Source organism: Phoca vitulina, unplaced genomic scaffold (genome assembly GCF_004348235.1).
Source record: "Phoca vitulina isolate PV1807 unplaced genomic scaffold, GSC_HSeal_1.0 scaffold6, whole genome shotgun sequence".
NCBI lineage: Eukaryota > Metazoa > Chordata > Mammalia > Carnivora > Phocidae > Phoca > Phoca vitulina.
Window position 1 is genome coordinate 68,770,590 of NW_022589709.1, and position 15,139 is coordinate 68,785,728.

Genomic DNA, 15,139 nt, shown 5'->3' on the forward strand with positions numbered 1-15,139 from the left:
AGTTCTCAGTATGGAAAAAAAATTTCTATTTCCACAGTCCTTAAACAGTAAACACACACACAAGAGAGCATGCAATCTTAGAACTGAAATTTTTAGCGGTATAAGCTTTCTGAGAAGCTTATTGCATTGCCCTCATTTTTCTCCTTTCACCATAGATGAAGAAAAGCCTTGCCATAGGTTGGCATTTGTCCAGAGAGGGCATCTGGGAGCCACTGGTTTAGCCTGTAAGTGACACCATGATACTAGCTGAAGTTGAAGGTCAACTCTAGAGCATATCACTTGTGATCCCCTGATGAAAAATTACTTAGCTGGCTCACTAACCCTTAAGCTTCCCAAATGGTTGGCAGCAAATGGTTGCCACTAATACATGTGGAGCTTGGCAGGTCCTTTAAAGATCTATTTGGACCTTCTCCAGAGAAGCAGCCTCCAAGGCCAGTTGATGGCATCTGTTTGCATAGTCAGCACTTCCTTTTTATGAAACTCTGCCCCAGGGCGTCTGGGATTTACTGACACCCATTACTGGTGCCAAGACCAATCAATGGGCACCAACGGCTTCTTTTCCTGCTGCCTGAACCCCAATTCATGAATATGCTCAGAAGTCAAAAATACACTGGCTATTTCCTTAGACTAAAGTAGAAAGTACAACAGTATGGGGTAGAACGGGGGTGATCAACACCTCCGGTTGTTTGATGACCCTCAGTTGAAGAAATGCCCCTAGTAGGAAATTAATTCCACCTAGTGATATTTCAGATGAATTGCAGGGTGGTACCCATTTATTTGAACCTAGTCTGTATGACTTTCAAATAATATATATTTTAAACATAATACCTTTGATCCATTGTAACAGTTGATTTTCTGGCCCGAGTACTTCCATTGACTCACACTGATCAACCAAGAGGGAGTCAGTGAAGAGTGACTTTAAGCATCTATGGAGAATAGATTCCAGTCTCCTTGCCTGGCCTCTCAGTTTAAAGCTAGAGGGCTATGTGGATGGATATGAGAGGGGTCCCCAGAGCATGTGAATAAATGTTTGCAGGATGCTGTGGATCAGGGGTTGGCCTGCAGGCCAAATCCATCCCACCATCTATTTTTACATGGCTTGTAAGCTAAGAATGGCCTTTTTATTTTTAAATGCTTAGAAGAAAAATAAAAAATATTTTGTGATGAGTGAAAATGATGTGAAATTCAAATTACGGTGCCCATAAATAAAATATTACTGGAAGAGAGCTACCTTCATTTGTTTTCTCATTATCTGTGGCTACTTTCATGCCACAATGGCAGAGTTGAGGAGCTGTGACAGAGACTGAACTGTAAAATGTAAGATACCTACTCTTTGGCCCATCACACAAAAAGGATGCCAACCCCTATGTGAAGTAATTCTCAGAAATAAAAAACACAGGCTGCTCGAGTATAAAACAAGGTTAACATGACTTATTTTACTGTAAATATGACTCCAGAAAGGGAAGAAGAAATAGCTTAAGGGGAAAAAAATAAAGCAAGTGCTGGTCTATTGAATTCAAAATCTATCACTGTAAGTTTTTCAGTTTTTTCACCATAGAAACAGGGCTCACTGTCCCAGTTTAACAAGAATATTATTCTATCACTGGCTTTTTGCGGCTGTTTCCAAATGAAATTTCCATGACTGGTCACACAGCAATGCATAGTTGAAGCCCTTGTATAATGCATAGAACCTCAATTGGTAAACTGATGACACACTGGTCACTGAGCTGGCACCTGCCAGGCCATTCAGCAGGTGTTGGATCCTCCTTCACTGCCTTTCTCCTTGGAGACAGTAGGCTTGGAGTACCAATCACATGTTCTGAACACTGAAACCAGCGTACAGACCTAGTGAGTTCAACCTAGGTAGTTTCAAGATGAAAACTGAAAAAATGTCTATAGCTTTGGATAAAAATAAAAAGTTAGTATACCTTGAGTGTTATTTAATACTAAGCAACAACACATCACAATTTATTCATAAGACACTCTGAACTAAAATGTTCTTCCATAAAAAAAAGGCAATAAAGAATAAATGAACTGTTTCCAAATCCAATTCCTACTTGGACCAGCAACATCCAACATCTCGCAGTTAAACAGAGCTACCTAGTATTTAACTCATTAACCTGAGTAAACATGAATTGTGCTCCATGAAGAACTCATGGTGAGAAAACCTTGCAGAACATAATCACTCTTTAGCCATAGAGATTTCGCCTGTCATAATCTGCTGCCATTAAACCAGAAGGAAAAAACAATCAATGGGAACAAACCATGTTTCCAACAGAGAAAGAAGAGATATAATCATGACCTTTCATTTCCGAAGTTGAGATCCCCAGAATGTGAGTCACAACGTATTAAAAGATTTTCTACAGAAATGGTTTCATTTTGAAATAAGTTTGAAAAATATCAGAATCCTGAGATTTCAATATTATAGGACTTTTCAGAGTCTTTAACATGCTAATAAGCATTGTGAATCTCCGAAGGCAGGATGTAGCTTTACTGCATTAGCTTGAGTGGATTCTCCTAAATATGTATTCCTAACTCACTGCTCAGGAAACATTCAGGAAACATGCAAATCGGAAGCACTAGCAGTCTTGGAGGTCTGTTTTCTTGGCTGTCTAGTTTCTCCCTGACTCTTCCAATCCCGTGGAATGGGGGAAATAAAGCCCTCATAAGTATCCATTCTTATAAACCGGTGGAGCTGAGGTTATTTATGACAAATGCTTTAACTAAATGTTAGACCGTCCAAGATGCCTTAATTTTTTAAGAAGCCAATTCTCACAAGAGAAATTCTCCTTATACTCTCCCAATCATTTTAATATAAAATAGTAAATAATATAAGACAACAGGACTCACGTTTGAGAGGGGAAAGTCTGAAATTCATTTGCCTCTCCAACTGGGTACAGAACACGATGCATAGACATTAAAATACACAAAGGAGATTTTCAAAGTCCTTCCTTGCTGGAATCAATTCAGTAACCTCCCATTTCTTTTGGATTGCAAATCTGTGGTCAATTTTTTTGGCCCAACATTTTGAAGGACCCATTGCCTCTGCCACCAAAGAAGATGTAGGAAAACTGGAACCAGTCACACATCCTAGGAGACAAGTGTTGCCAAATCAAAGGAGAACACTGAGTTTTCAGCAAGTTCCAAAGAATAATGCAATAATTTGGCTCTCTCTGCAAACTCAGGGCACGGATGAACTTTTTGTAGCAGCTTTTAACCTGAAGCCAACTTTTCTTAGCTACAACACTCCAGAAGAAAATTGTCTCTTGGCTTAATTACACCAATTTTATCACCCCTATATTCTTTGTATATGCTTAGAAATACATACTATTAACAAAGCTTGCAAGACCCTCTCCTGTTGCTAGACCCTGAATTATAAACAAGTCTACCTTCTCCTGTTATTCAAGAGTGTCTTTGCCTAAATCACCTTGAAAACCTCAATGATCAGACTTTTCAAATGTTGATTTTTTTTTAATTAAACAAGCCCCCCGCCCCCAAAAGCCCAAGCAAAACAAAACGAAAACACTGTGTTCAGACAGAAGAAATAAAGCAGATTTAAAGAAAAAGTTACAAACATTAAAAAGTATCACTTACAAGCCTACTCTTTACTTTCAGGAAACTTACAATGTCTTTTCATTTCCTTAATTATTTCTTAGAGTATCCATATAGTAGTTGGGTATAGGGGAGGGCATTTGTCACTGTGTCTGTTGATCAAATGGGATTACTTAACTAGTCAGCTTTGGGCTTAAATCAGAAAAAGTAAAGCTTATTGATTTTTCAGCCTACTGAGTTTTTGGTTTTGTCTTAAATGACAATACAATCACCCCAGGGGAGAGATGGAAGAGAAACCAGATGAGATTATGTTTTTGTGAAGTCATTAACTTGGCTTCTTTTTAAAGGGCTTTTATATAGGTTTTCAGAGAATCCATGAAATCTGCCATTCTGTCAGTTCAATTTCATTGATAGAATTGTGAATGGGTCATATTAACTATGGCATCTACAAGAACTGCATCTAATCAATTTTGTTCCTTTTGAAGTTGAAGTACAGCAAAGAGCTCATGCTAAGAGACTCCGCTAGTAAATAACGGTGTAACTAGCAGTAATTGGATGTTTACCTTATTTGAGTGTTCTACTTGCATTCTTTTATTGTAACCTCACAATGACCCAAGGAAGGATGCCCGATTATCATTTGCATTTTATATAGGAAGAAACTGAAGCTTTACAGAGGTTCAGTAACTTGCAGAATGGAAAGGTGTTTTTTTCCCCCCACATTAATTCACTAGTAATTACTTAGGTTTGGGGACTTTTTTTTTTCATGGTATTTCAAGTCCCCTCAGAACACTTTATAATTAGTCAAATTGACTCTTGTGTTTGATGATGGGTGATCAGAACATGTCTCCTTTGATTTTTCTTGTAGAAACACCTAGATCGCTAGTCTGTGGTGCTGCTGAGATTTAAACCTGTGTATATGTGTTTCTACTAGCAGAGCCCATGCTTTCACCAGCTACGCTAAGCAGTCTTCGATTATAAAACACAAAACCTAATTAGGTGGAAGACAGTGTAGTGTTTCCTTAAAAAATTAAAGAATTGTCACATGACCCAGGAATTCCACATCTAAGTATGCACCTGAAAGAATTGAAAACAGGGACTCGAACAGATGTTTGTACACCTATGTTTATAGGAGTATTATTTACAGTATAGTCAAAGGTAGAACAACCAAATGTCCACTGATAAAGAAAGAATAAGCAAAATGTGATACATACATGTAATGGAATATTATTCAGCCGTAAAAAGGAATGGAATTCTGATAAATGCTATAATATGGATAAACCTTGGAAACATTATGCTAAGTGAAATAAGCCGGACAGAAAAGGACAAATATTACATGATCCCACTTATGTCAAATTCACAGAGTCATAAAGTAGAAAGATGGTTGCCAAAGACTGGGGTGGCAGGGGGCCAGGGGAGAGGGGAAGGGTAGTTACTGTGTAATGGGTACCAGATTTCAGTTTGGGAAGATGAAAAAATTCTAGAGATAGATGATGCTGATAGTTGCCCAAAACTTAATGCCACTGAACTGTAGGTACACTTAAAAATGGTTAAAATGGTACATTTTATTATGCATATTTTATCAAAACAAAAAAAGTAGTTAGGACTGAGATTGGTACTAAAATATGAAAGGTAGGCCACAAAACAAAACAAAACAAAACTAGCATAATTCGAGATCTACTTTGCAAAAGGTAACAGTAATCAGAGAAGCAGATCTTTTTCTACTCAACAGCACTATAAATCTACTTTGTTTTCATCTGATGTAGATCACCATAAATAGCTAAGAGGATGATTCTTTCAGGTTCACTATCAGATGGAACAACATGAAATACAAAATGTCAGGATGAATTCCAGCAAGAACAGCTTATTTTACTGGACATCCGGCAACATCTTAGTCCTTAATTACCTTCAAAGTGAATCAAAACACTTTTCCAGGAGAAATCTTGAAATACTATTTGGGAAAATTTGTTCAAATTTTCTTCTCAAACCTGTATACTGGGAACAGCAAATACTTTGAAGGAAATACTCAACACTTTTTCATCACGTATTGGGAGTCTTTCAGCAATATTTTTAAAATAATTAAATTGGCTCATTTAAGTGCCCTAGATTCTGGCCCGGTTCGATTATTTATATAAAAATGAGATAGAAAATGATGTAGGCATTAATGTTTTTTGATTAGTCAGTGCTTTTTGTTGTTTTTGTTTCTTGGTCAGAAGCTTTACAGCAGTCAAATAAAATTTTACCTTGCGCTCAATCTAGAGCTATGAAAGGAGTCAAATCAACTTTATAGAATTTACTGATAAAAAAATTTGAATGCTCAGAATGTCATTCTTTCCCTCCCAAAACTCAATGATCTTATAAACAAACAAGTGCATATGGCAATTAAATACACTCCCTTTTCATAATATACAAACTCATATCCATGAGAATGTTAAGATATGGGCAACTGTTTATTCCCGATTTTGTCATTATTTGGACTTTGGACCTGAGTTTCCTGTACTTGACTGTTCTTCTCATGTCATCGCAGAAGTGGCTTCTCATCTTTCAGGCTTCACCTCAGAAAGGCCTCCTGTCTTTCTGTCACCTCCTCAGAAAGGCCAACCCTGACCACACTCTATCTCAAGAGGTCTCTCCACCATCACCCTGTCCCTCTCCATAAGATCCCTGAGTCATTCCCTTGGTGGCACTTTAACACTGTCTCAAGTTGTCTGGTTTATGTATCTGTTTACTTGTTCATTGTTTGCCTTCCACCATCAGAACATGAGCTCCACAATGGCGGCCGGGGCCAATTTGTTTCCAGCTCTCTTCCTCTTGTCCAGCAGAGGGACAGGCTCCTAGTAGGTGGATTTGCCCTTCTACTTCTGCCTGGCAACTGTGTGCATAGACAGACTCAGAGCCTCACCCCTGGGGGACAGAGACATACTGCTGTGCTCAGCTCTTCTGTTTATGGGCGCTGTGGTAGGCTGATCTCACCGGGCTGGGGGCTGGACAACTAAAAGGTGGTGACCTACAAGAGATTACGAAGGACCTGTGGGGTGTCTGGGTGGCTCAGTTGGTCGGGCGTCCGACTCTTGGTTTTGGCTCATGTCATGATCTCAGGGTCATGAGATCGAGCCCTGACCTGGTTCTCTCCCTCTGCCCCTCCTCCCCCTTCGTGCATGTTTTTTTTTTCTCTCTCTCTCTCTCAAATAAATCTATATATACATATGTATATATATATATAAATACATACATATGTATATATAAGAACCTGCTTGCTCCTCAGGCCTAACTTTACCCTAATTTAGTTACTCCAGAGTCCCCCAAAGGTACTCATAAAATGGTACCTTCTTTCCCATTTGCCTCAATACTTTGGGCATCTAGATTTCTTGGGCACCCCATGAGAAGAAAGGCTGGCTGAACTAAGGAAAATTGAGACAGCTCTGTATTTTCTCATTATAAGGCTATCCTAATACCTTAAAATGATATATCCCTCCCAAGTTACAAACATGAATCTGGCCTCTCCTTCCTGCTCTCTTCTCTGTGGCCTCATGCCCAACATTATCTCTGAATCCACAGGGAGTACGGTGAACCAAACAAGTGAAATCCAAGCCTACTTGTCATTTCATTTTAGAGATGGAAAAATCAAGTAACATCACTGGTCTTTAGATCTTTGCCTTTACTACTGGATAAAGCAAAGCCAGGTGACAGAAATAAGCGTAGAAAAACTGTTTACTAAGACCATTTTCTAAATGTGTAATTCAGAGTTCCCATGCAATACTTTGTACAGGTAATAACGATGCACCTTTGACTTGATAGTAAATGACTGGGGACAGGGCATCCGGGGACAGTGTTTAGAAGAGTCTATCCAGAGAACCAAAGACTGAGATGGTAGCAAGCTTCTAGTTGTCCTCTGATAACGAGTTGTCAAACAGCTAGTTCTCCCCTTCTTTTGTAACAAAACAGAACTTATTTTTAGAAGGTTCATGGCCATATAAGATAAACTAAATTTCCCGGTCTCCCTTGTAACTGGGTATGGGCGTGCCTACCAGAGGGACAAGCAACAGCCAGATCCGAGGCTTCAGAGGAAGTGGGCTCAGTCTCCCGACTTGACCCCTTCCCTGTGGCTGGAATGCCGATGGGTGGGGAGTGTCCTGGGGCAAGAGGGTGAGAGTGACACTAAGGAGAGGAAGAGAAGGACAGAAGCAGGCTTGCAGGAGCAGCCTTCTGGAGCCGCACATTGCTGACATTACTCCACCTATTTTGTTACTTGAGAAAGAAGAATGTATCCATCTTGTTTGAGCCACCCTTATTTGCAGTTTCTGTTTCAGCACATTTACTTTCTAACACAATAGACTTTCCTGGCTGACTTAGATGCTGCTTCATAATTTTTGCAAAGTGGCTGTAGGATCTCAAAACTAAATTTTTGAGTTGAAAACAACCTTCAAAAGGGCGCTGGGTGGTTCAGTCGGTTAAGCATATGAGTCTTGGTTTTGGCTCAGGTCATGATCTCAGGGCTGCGGGATTGAACCCCACGTCAGGTTCCATGCTCAGTGCAGAGTCGGCTTGGGATTTCTCTCCCTTTCTCTCCCTCTCCTCATGCATGTGCATGCTCTCTCTCTAATAAATCTTAAAAAAAGAGAGAGAAAACAACCTTCAAGGTTACCCTATTTTCTCACTTAATTGAGGAAACTGAAGATAGAGTGAATAAGTAAACTTCTTGAGCCCCATAGGTAGCTTGGAGTAGAACCAGTGCTCAGAACTCCTGAATTTCAGTTCATCATTCTTTTCCTTTGTGGTCTAATCAGCAGAACTCCCTCCCTCTGAGAGTCCTGGACAACTTACTAGCTGGGACCGGGACTGCCTTTTTTCCAGCCAACCTGTAAGTAGCTGCCCCCATGCGGATACAGACAAGGCTGCTCTGGCTTCCACTCTAGGAAGGAAGAGTGATATGGGGTGGCGTGTGTCTTCTTCTGACATGCCTCACTGTGGGATGGCAGGGGAATCAGGAAAACCCTTGCTTTTCTTTCTTTTCTTACTGAGCCTGACCTTGAAAGTTTCCCTTTCCTCCAATAATACGGATTCATTTTCCTATGACCTAGCCTTGTGAAATTTGTTTAGGACCCTGAAGCATGCCTGTTAGAAGCTCAGAACACTCCTACTTGCATGACTCCACTCTATAATATAATGAGTATTGATTATCATTCAGATGTAATTTGGTATTACAAGAAATCTTCTATAACAACTAGCAGTAGAGGTAACTCCAGCTGTCTGGGAAACAGCACAGAGAACAACAAATCATTTCATTTCAAGGTCTTCTATCCACCAGGCACCCATCCACAGCTCCCTTTGGACAAAGCGTATTGGTATAGTCGTAATTAAGAAAACTGCTCAAGGTCTCATGGAAAGTGGAAGGTAAAAGGCAGCTATTAGCCTCTAAAGTCCTCAGGCTTACTCTTGTAGTTCTCTTTTTTTTAAGTCTTAGACTGTGATTTACTTATGAAACAAGGTATTTATATTTGAATTCTGCAAAATTCTATACTTTATATACAGTTATCACATATTTCTTACCATCCTCATTTTCATCAAACACTGGTGGTTTGCTTGAGGTGTTGGCTCCCATGGTCAAGTCTGCCCAGACCCAGATCCTCCAGTTAAACTCTCCTGGCAGAAACATTCATCTTCCCGCAGAAGAGATCTGGAAGCCTTAGCTCGATACCTGGGAGAGAAGAAGAAATGGCATCCTTACAATACAGTGTGCCCTAGGAACCCTGAGCACAGAACTGTGGCTGCAATATTAACCTGATCTACACCCCTAGAGCAGATTTTTTTGTGATTGAAAATGATAATTTCACAAGTCACAGAGAACAACAGGTGTCTGGGAGAACCCCCCCCCCTCCACGTGGCCTCATGGGGAGTGGTCTTAGACTTACGAAGAAGGAAGGGAGCAAAATATTTCTCTAAGTAAGAAAACAAGTTTAAAATCTGGTCAACCATGTTGTATTTAACAAGTATATAATAAAAATATTTTATTGTGACTCTCCATATTTTTAAGAATATATTATCTGTTAAGGTTTTTTTTTTTTTATCTTTGATCAACAACTTTATTAATTTTTTGGTCATAAAAATACATTTCCCACCTCTTTCCTCCTACCCTGGAAGGTACTACAATGTAAAAAGAACAAGGTCTGAGTTTGGGCCCTACCTCACCAGCAAATTGCTGAATTTCACTAAACATGTTTTTTTTCCCCCTTCCCCTGAACTTGAAGCTGATGATGGTCCTCTCCTCAAAGGCAAGTTAAATGTGATTTGGGACAATACCTACAAGTATTTTCACAGCATAAGTGGTCCATGACTTTTGGCCACTCTGAAGCTCAAATAAGGGATGTATGTAGAGCTAAAACCCCTGAAAAAATGTACTTTTATGGCTTTGTTCATTTTGAAGACTTTCCCTGAAAATGGTCAGGAGAGCCAGCGTCCCGAGCGCTCATTCTAAAACTGACACCAGCGATGGCTTTGGGCCAGTTACTTGACCCTTCGTCTCTAAGATGGCAGAAACCACAGTGCCTTCCTCAGGAATCACAAGCTCCCATGCCTACAAGAGCCAGGCAGAAATGCAGGTGCACACACTGGACCAGGTGGAAGACATCAGTGCCTGGTGGGGACCCCAGTGACCTGGAGAATCCAGGCTCCATCTAAAAGAAGTCACTGCTCTCAGATCTAAAAGGTTGTTGCCAAGTGGAAACATGGGCCCAGGGGCCAGATCTTCAGATCTGACAAAAAAAGGGGTGAAGATCCAGATTTTATACAAAACAGTATTTAAAAATTCATTTCAGCTATATGGCCTCAGCAAATCTCATACATGGGACAGATATGGCTCGTGTGATGTAGTTAATGAGATAATGTCTGTAAGGCAATTAATACAATGTCTGGCACATAATTTGCAAAGAATAGAATACTTTTTTTTTAAGATTTTATTTATTTGACAGAGAGAAACACAGAGAGAGAGGGAACACAAGCAGGGGGAGTGGAAGAGGGGGGAGCCCGATGCAGGGCTCGATCCCAGGAGCCTGGGACCATGACCTGAGCCGAAGGCAGACGCTTAACGACTGAGCCACCCAGGCACGTCTAGAATACTATTTTTAATAGTAGCTGTATTTCCTTATATATAATTTTTTGACATCTATTCACTGATTTCCTCTTGGACTTTTCACACATGACGGAAATACAGATTAGAGATTGAATTTAAGAAAATGTCCCAAGAAAACCTGGGGGAAAGATGAGTTACTGAAAAAGAACTTGAGAAGCTCCTAGGCAAGTCTAGAAGAAAAGCTCATTTTCCCATTAGGAAAATGTAAGTAAAGCCTGCATTTAGAAGGCAGACTCATTAAGGAAATGCTACTTTTCATACTAAAAGCCAACTGTTGGCAAAGTGCCGTATGGACTTTAAAAAGAATCATTAAATGGAGAGCAAAGAAAGAGTCAGCAATTAGGAAGCAACCAATTAAATGGTATGGGGGGGGCAGGTGGTAACAGGTGGCTGGAGTAACCCCGGGGCGGGGGGGATTATTGACATCAGTAGGACAGAAAGACCTCAACTCTATATGGTCTCTAAAAAAACAAAGGGCTTTTAATTTTAGTACAAAAGGGGGTGAGGAAGAAGCAAGAGGGATGCCCTTAGTGTTTCATTGTGGGCCAGGGAGTAGCGATTGGGGTGCTCTGTGTGTTTTATTATTATATATTTAGAGCCCAGAATAAGCAAGGAATAGTGGAAAGACTGAACCACAGATCACATTAGAGAAGACTGGTCCTAAAGAGAACATTGATTTTAACGAGTTGAGATTTTTAACACTGTAGACCGGGATCACATTCTCTTTTATTTTGTGCGTAAAACCTCAAGACACATAATTTTCACACCACGCCCCAATCCTGTCATTCTTATATTTTTCTTCACTCCTCAGGCTTTCTCAAGTAGCCTGTGTTCCTGTAGCATAAGATGTACCAAGCATTGACCTTGCAAGTTGTCAAGACAGAGAAAGAGAGAGAAAAATTATCACAATTTGCCACATTTCAGAGTTCCATCCTGATGTGCAGACAATTTTGTTCACCAAAGATCTAGTGATTTTTAGCGGGAAGAACATATGTCAACAGGAAACCACTTTTGTGTCTGTTTGGGGAAGGACGAGGTGGATGGACCTCTCCATCGGACCTAATGCACCCCATCCAGTTTAGAACAGTCTTTCCCTCTTTCTCCCCAAGGGGATAACCGAATTAGGTAATTTTCCCTCATATCCAGAAAGAAAGAAACCGTCTCTGGCAGGAAAATGGAGACACGTTTTTGCCATTCTGCTGCATAGGGCCCAGAGGAGTTACAGGACTCTCCTCCATCAAACCCACACCTGTCCTGACCTCTTCGCACGGAGTCTGCTGAGTGAAACGAGCATCATCCGAAGGTGTCTAGAGGACGGTGACGACCCATGCAAACCAACATCCTAAACATAGAAAATCTAAGGGAAAAAGAAATGCGTCTTATAAGGACACAGAAAATTTTTAGATTCTACCCTGACCTGGCCAGTTATCAGATTATTCATCGCAGACTCATTCTCTCATGCCAACGTATGACCTTTGGCCTGCATTTTGGGGGGCTGTCAACAGGTGAGCTTTTCTAAGCAGCTAAGGGCACTTAGGTAAGAGGTGTTGTCTTTAGGAATTGAAGAACCCAGCTTGTGTTGTGAGAAAGTTGCCACTTTGATGGAACTGTTAGGTTCACTGCCACAGCGTGTGCACAGAACTTAGTTTGCACTTGAAACACAGAATTTCTTGAACTAAGAAACACATAGAAACACAGCAAGAAAGAAAATGTGAACACCACCACTCTATTACATTGATTTCATCCACCTCACTTCCTCATTTTTATATATTAAAAATTACAGGTAAACATTATTTCCACTGAACCCTCCTGCCAAGTTAGTTCCCCTTTCACACTTCCCAAAGACAGACACAATCACGAATCTAGTATATGTTTTACAGTCCTCTTTCTATGATTTTACAACATGCCGTGTGTTTTAAAATAAGTCACCTAAATGACATGGATGAGAAGGTACACTTTGCATCTTACTGTGATCATTTACCACGACACCTCTGTGACCTAGGCATGCTGGTCTCTGAAGCTCTGACTTCTGCTTTTTAAGGGCCGCATAGCAGTCCATGGTGTGAATGCACCACATTTTATTTTTCTGTGTAAAATTGTTCAAATCCTTCGGGCTTGGGGAAAACATCCTTGTGGAGATGAAGCCAACCATCAAAGGCAGTTTCTGCTGGTTTAGAAGCTGGGTAAGAGCAACGGACCGAAACACCTCGCGCTTACCTCCACCCAGCGAATATTTACTGAAGTCTGTCTGGGTCTGGACCTGAATCCGTGAGAGGCTGGCGGACGAGGTGGGGGTACACAGTAACTAGGAAGCTGGGCTCGATCCCAGCCCTATCTGGTTGTGGTGGCTTGTCCTGACCGCCTGTCTTTGTCTTATTTCTCTTCCCCTTTAACTTCCTAGCTTCCCAGCAGTGCCCTGAACATGCAGGTTTATTTAAAAGAAATAAAAATCTAGACCACCACTCACCTAGATCTTGGTTCCCTCTTCTCTCCTTCAAGAAGCTCGGACTGGTGCTTCCACTCGGGGCACTGGGGCTAGCAGAGGGACTCCCGGAGCGGAGGGGAGAGCAAGGCAAAGGCGCCTACCTGCCTGGGCGCGGGCGGCTGCGGGTGGCGGCGGGCGGCGGTGGGCGGCGGCGGGCGCGGGGCTGCGTGGGGCTGCGCGGGGCTGGCCCGGGCGGGGGGCACCTGCGGCTGCCGGGGCTCCGAGCGCCGCCCGAGCGCGCAGCTTCTCCGGGAGGAGCCGGGAGCGGGGAGCGGCCAGCCAGCGGGCGTCCCCTGTCGCCGCCCTCCCCAGAAACCGCCGGGCGGTCGCCTGGGAGAGCGACAGTCCCCTGGGGTCGGTGCGTCGCCGGGGGAGGGCGAGACGGGGGACAGCGCCGCGGGCGCGGCTCCGAGCCGGTGGCGGGGATCCCGAGGCGCCTTGGCACGGTCCCGAGACGCCGCTCGCGGAGCGCGCCCCAACTTCCCAGACCGAGGCCCGGCTCGCCTGAAGCGATCCCCTTCCCCTCCGAGACGCCCCGGCAGCGCCGCCGAGGACGGGGGACCTGGGGGTGGCGGTACGGGCCTGCAGACGGGAATGGGGAAAGGCGAGATTTCCTGTAAGACTAAGTTGGGTATTGCGGGAAACCCAAGAGAGGATCGAGAATTTCTTAGGACCCGACAGGAAGGATCTTTTGTTTCTGGTCTAGCAGATTTCCTCGTTTGACTGCTGGGAAAACTGAGGCTTGGACAAGGAAAATAGTCGCCGAGTGTAAAGAACAATTAATAGAACTTTTTCCACACCTAGGTCTCCTGCTTGCAGCACCCCCCTCCCCCGGTTTTTTTCCACACACCTTTGTCAGCCTCGACCTCTGCGTGTGGAGGTGGGGACAGGAGACAGGAACAAAGACACGAAGGCAATCCCACTGGAACTTTCTATGTTCTCTTCCGTGGCTGCTCTCTGTACTTCCCCTTTATAATAATCAACACGGTCGAAATAACTTTTTATTGTTTTCCCACTAACCCAACTGTCACACATGCATAATACACCAGAGAATTGGCACTTGGTTGCTTTCTGTGACGGCGAGGGTGGGGATCGTGGGCACTCGTGGAGCAGGGCAGAAATGGAGGGTGGAGGTCTAGGCTAGGGGTGGGCTGGAGACAGCTCTCTTCAGCTCCAGTGTTTCCCTGCCATGTGGAAATGCCAGCTCAGTGTTGCCAAATATTCAGATTTTAAAAGAGAAGCTAGCAACGAGAACTTCTGTGTGAAATCTCCCATTATTTAAAAACATTGGCAAGTTTAGAAAATGTTAAAAACTGTGTTGGTCAAACAAAATGCATCTGTGGCTGAAATGTCTTTTCCAGATCCTGTTTTGGTCTGTCTAGATGTAGCGTTGCACAGAGTGCCGGAAACATTGGCTTTGTTCAGCGCTTTAGTAGCAGCTCCTAGAATGGTGTCTGCTGCATCTTAAAATATCTGCTGAAATTTTTGAACAAGTCAGTGGTCACCTTATGGTCAAGAGTCCCATAATTTACTCATGAAACAAAGATTTCAGAGTAGCTCTGGTATCCTATTATGAGCTAGCCCTTTTTCTCTTCTTGCTCTTACCTCAGCCATGGGCTACATTCTACTGTAGTCATTTGAAACTTGGAATAACCTTGAACTTCAACAAACCTACTCTCTCATCTGCATTTGGGGGCTTGAGGAAGGGATTTGCCCAAAGCTGCACAGTGAGTTGGTGACACAGCCACATAGAAACTTACCTTATGTTGTCAATACCTTATGAAGAAACTGTCTGAGAGAGGAACAGATGCTTTAAATGAACATGTAGTGTGGAATTGGATTCAAGTTCTGAAAGGGGCAACCAAATTCAGGAAAAAAAAAAGTATTCTTAAGGAATTCATTTTTTGGAGAGGGCATTCTTTTTAAGGCAAAAATCAGGCACGCAGCTGAAAATACGTTGTTTTTGTGTAACATCT

The 15,139-nt window shown here is 42.4% G+C and overlaps 1 protein-coding gene across 1 annotated transcript in view; it reads right to left on the reverse strand.

Annotated features, from left to right (window-relative positions):
* STK32A (serine/threonine kinase 32A) overlaps nucleotides 1–13,222 on the reverse strand; it is a 125,327-nt gene extending 112,105 nt beyond the window's left edge. Inside the window, exons 1-2 of the mRNA XM_032404427.1 lie at nucleotides 13,146–13,222; nucleotides 9,100–9,247 (exon numbers count right to left, since the gene is read on the reverse strand). Of these exons, the coding sequence (XP_032260318.1) occupies nucleotides 9,100–9,205 (106 nt within the window). The 5' untranslated portion in view covers nucleotides 9,206–9,247; nucleotides 13,146–13,222. The remainder of the gene's footprint in view (nucleotides 1–9,099; nucleotides 9,248–13,145) is intronic.
* Between the last annotated feature and the right edge of the window lie 1,917 nt (nucleotides 13,223–15,139).